This window comes from Branchiostoma floridae, chromosome 4 (assembly GCF_000003815.2).
Source record: "Branchiostoma floridae strain S238N-H82 chromosome 4, Bfl_VNyyK, whole genome shotgun sequence".
NCBI lineage: Eukaryota > Metazoa > Chordata > Leptocardii > Amphioxiformes > Branchiostomatidae > Branchiostoma > Branchiostoma floridae.
Window position 1 is genome coordinate 15,646,403 of NC_049982.1, and position 2,361 is coordinate 15,648,763.

The 2,361-nt window shown below is 42.0% G+C and overlaps 1 protein-coding gene across 1 annotated transcript; it reads left to right on the plus strand.

Annotated features, from left to right (window-relative positions):
- Positions 1-51: 51 nt before the first annotated feature.
- LOC118413592 (solute carrier family 49 member A3-like) lies at positions 52-2,332 on the plus strand. The gene is made up of 6 exons (XM_035817120.1): positions 52-254; positions 459-617; positions 798-1,014; positions 1,366-1,442; positions 1,626-1,760; positions 2,015-2,332. Exons 1-6 carry the CDS (start codon positions 78-80, stop codon positions 2,330-2,332), a joined length of 1,083 nt encoding a protein of 360 aa, XP_035673013.1. The 5' UTR covers positions 52-77.
- Positions 2,333-2,361: the final 29 nt, after the last annotated feature.

Below are 2,361 nucleotides of genomic sequence, written 5' to 3' on the forward strand. Positions count from 1 at the left end.
CACCAATATTTTGCCCCCACAAAAAAATTGCTATCTCTGCAGTTTGTACAAATACGTCCAAAAGAACAAGACACAGAATGGATGGAGTAACATCAACTGCTGAAGAGACAAATGGGATCAACAATCATGATGCAGTTGCTAAAATACAGAAGGTGGAGGGACAGGTACAGGCAGGTGATGTGGAGTACAGGGTGTACAGCAGTCGATGGTTCATCCTCTTTGTCTTCTGCTTCCTCAACCTCTCTAATGCCATGGTGAGGATTATGTAGTTATTAAGACCTATTGGGATTGAGTTATAGTTATGTAGAATTGGCCTAAGTACATGTAGGTCACTACAGGGCCCAAATGCATAGACCTTTCCTGGCCTTCTTGTCTGAAGGATGTCAAAATGACTTTCAAAGTACATACATTGTATATATTATACCTCCAACATAGTGAAACTGCTTTTTTTCTTCCAGATGTGGTTGACCTTTGCTCCAATCTCAGACCATACTGCAGAGTTTTACAAGGTGACCTTTGATCAGGTCAACTGGCTGTCACTGGTTTTTATGATAGTTTCTATTCCACTGGGTGTGGCTGCAACTTGGCTTCTGGACACCCTGGGACTGAGGCCGGGGGTAAGTTCACAAGTTCAACTGACTGGCATGCTAGTAGAAAGTGTTGCACTCTAAAAAAGTACCGTTGTATACCAAGATACAAAATGATCATCTTTCCTCAATATGAATGCTAGAATGTGGCTTGGCATTACATCTGGCATAATGAATCTAAACTTTTTATCCACTCCTTCCGCTGTTCAGGTCATTTTAGCAGCATGGTTGAACCTAGTTGGTGCCATTATTCGGCTCATCAGTGCCATCCCCTCCATCCCTGAGCCTGCCAGGTTCCCTGTGGTGATCACGGGACAGACTCTCACTGCACTTGCACAGCCCTTCATCCTAGAGGCACCTGCTAAACTAGCACAACTTTGGTTTGCTGAAAACCAGAGGGCAACAGCAAACATGATCGGATCAATGTGTACGTACTGCAGACTTGTTTCACATTTATACTGCATGCTGTCTGGAAATGTCTCTGCAAATGTCTCTTTGGATTCAAAGAAAGCTCTACAAGCTTTTTAGCCGGCTAACCTCCTGTGTTTCATGCACATAACATTCTGTTAGTGTCTACAATTTCTTTTTTTAAAAGCACTATGGACTCCAAAAAATACATAACATTGCAAGTTGAATGTTATTTTCTTGCAACCCACACCAAAGGTGTCTCTACAAATTGCTGACCAACTTCCAGATGACATTGTGTCATATCTGAAGCTCATGTCAAAGACAGTGAAAAAGTATGCCAGTCTTACTGTCCTTGACATTGCCCTTTCAGCCAACCCCATTGGTCTGCTCTTGGCCAATGTCATCTCACCAGCTATTGTGAAAAGTAAAGCTGACTTCCTGAATGTGGTAAGTAAAGAATGTTGGTGACATTGCTCGGTATTGAATTTTTAATTGTACTTCATTTTTAATACGACACTATGAGGATATCCGTCATGATCTGTTGTGAGTTGGTGACATTGCTTGGTATTGAATTTAGAGTGTACTTCATTATGACAATATGAGGACATCCGTTGTTCTGTTGTGTTGCAGCTGGGTGTGTACTGTGCCCCAGCTGGAGTTGGTGTCCTCTTGGCCACCTTTGGTATCTGCAGCAGTGTGCCACCCTCCCCACCTACAGCCAGTGCTGCTGCCACTTCAGAAACATTCTGGCAAGGGATCAAAAAGGTTCTCACAATACAGTGTTTCTGTTGTTTGTTGAAACTGATTCTCAGTATGTTTTATGATACTCTTTTGTTTGTATGACTATGAGGGCCCCCTTTAAAAACAGCTTGCCAGGAGATAGAAAGCAAATATATTATTACAAGAAGTGCCTTGTTTCTGCCGTCAGCTTAAGTCAGACAGCTTAGATTGTGGTTTTACCACACGTCTTACTGGGTGTAATTGACCTATATGACCAGGTGTCATATCCCCTTTTCCAGATTGTAAGAAATTTACAGTACTGGATTTTGTTCCTGATTTTTGGAATTGGTCTTGGCCTATTCAACACCCTGGCAACCATCCTGGAGCAGGTCTTGTGTCCAAGGGGTTATGACAATGTGAGTATTGCACATTTTGTTAACCTACATAACTGTATATCATGCCAACTTACTATCTTATCTCCTTACTTAGTATGCTTATTTATGCCTGTGACTAAACAATGGCAGAGGCTATTCACAGGTAGACTGGTGCTGGACCAATTTCTCCAGCTATCTCTGCATGGATCATGGTACAAGAACATTAAACAAGAGATGAATTAGGAATTAGCGATGAACAGAGAAGTCTGTAT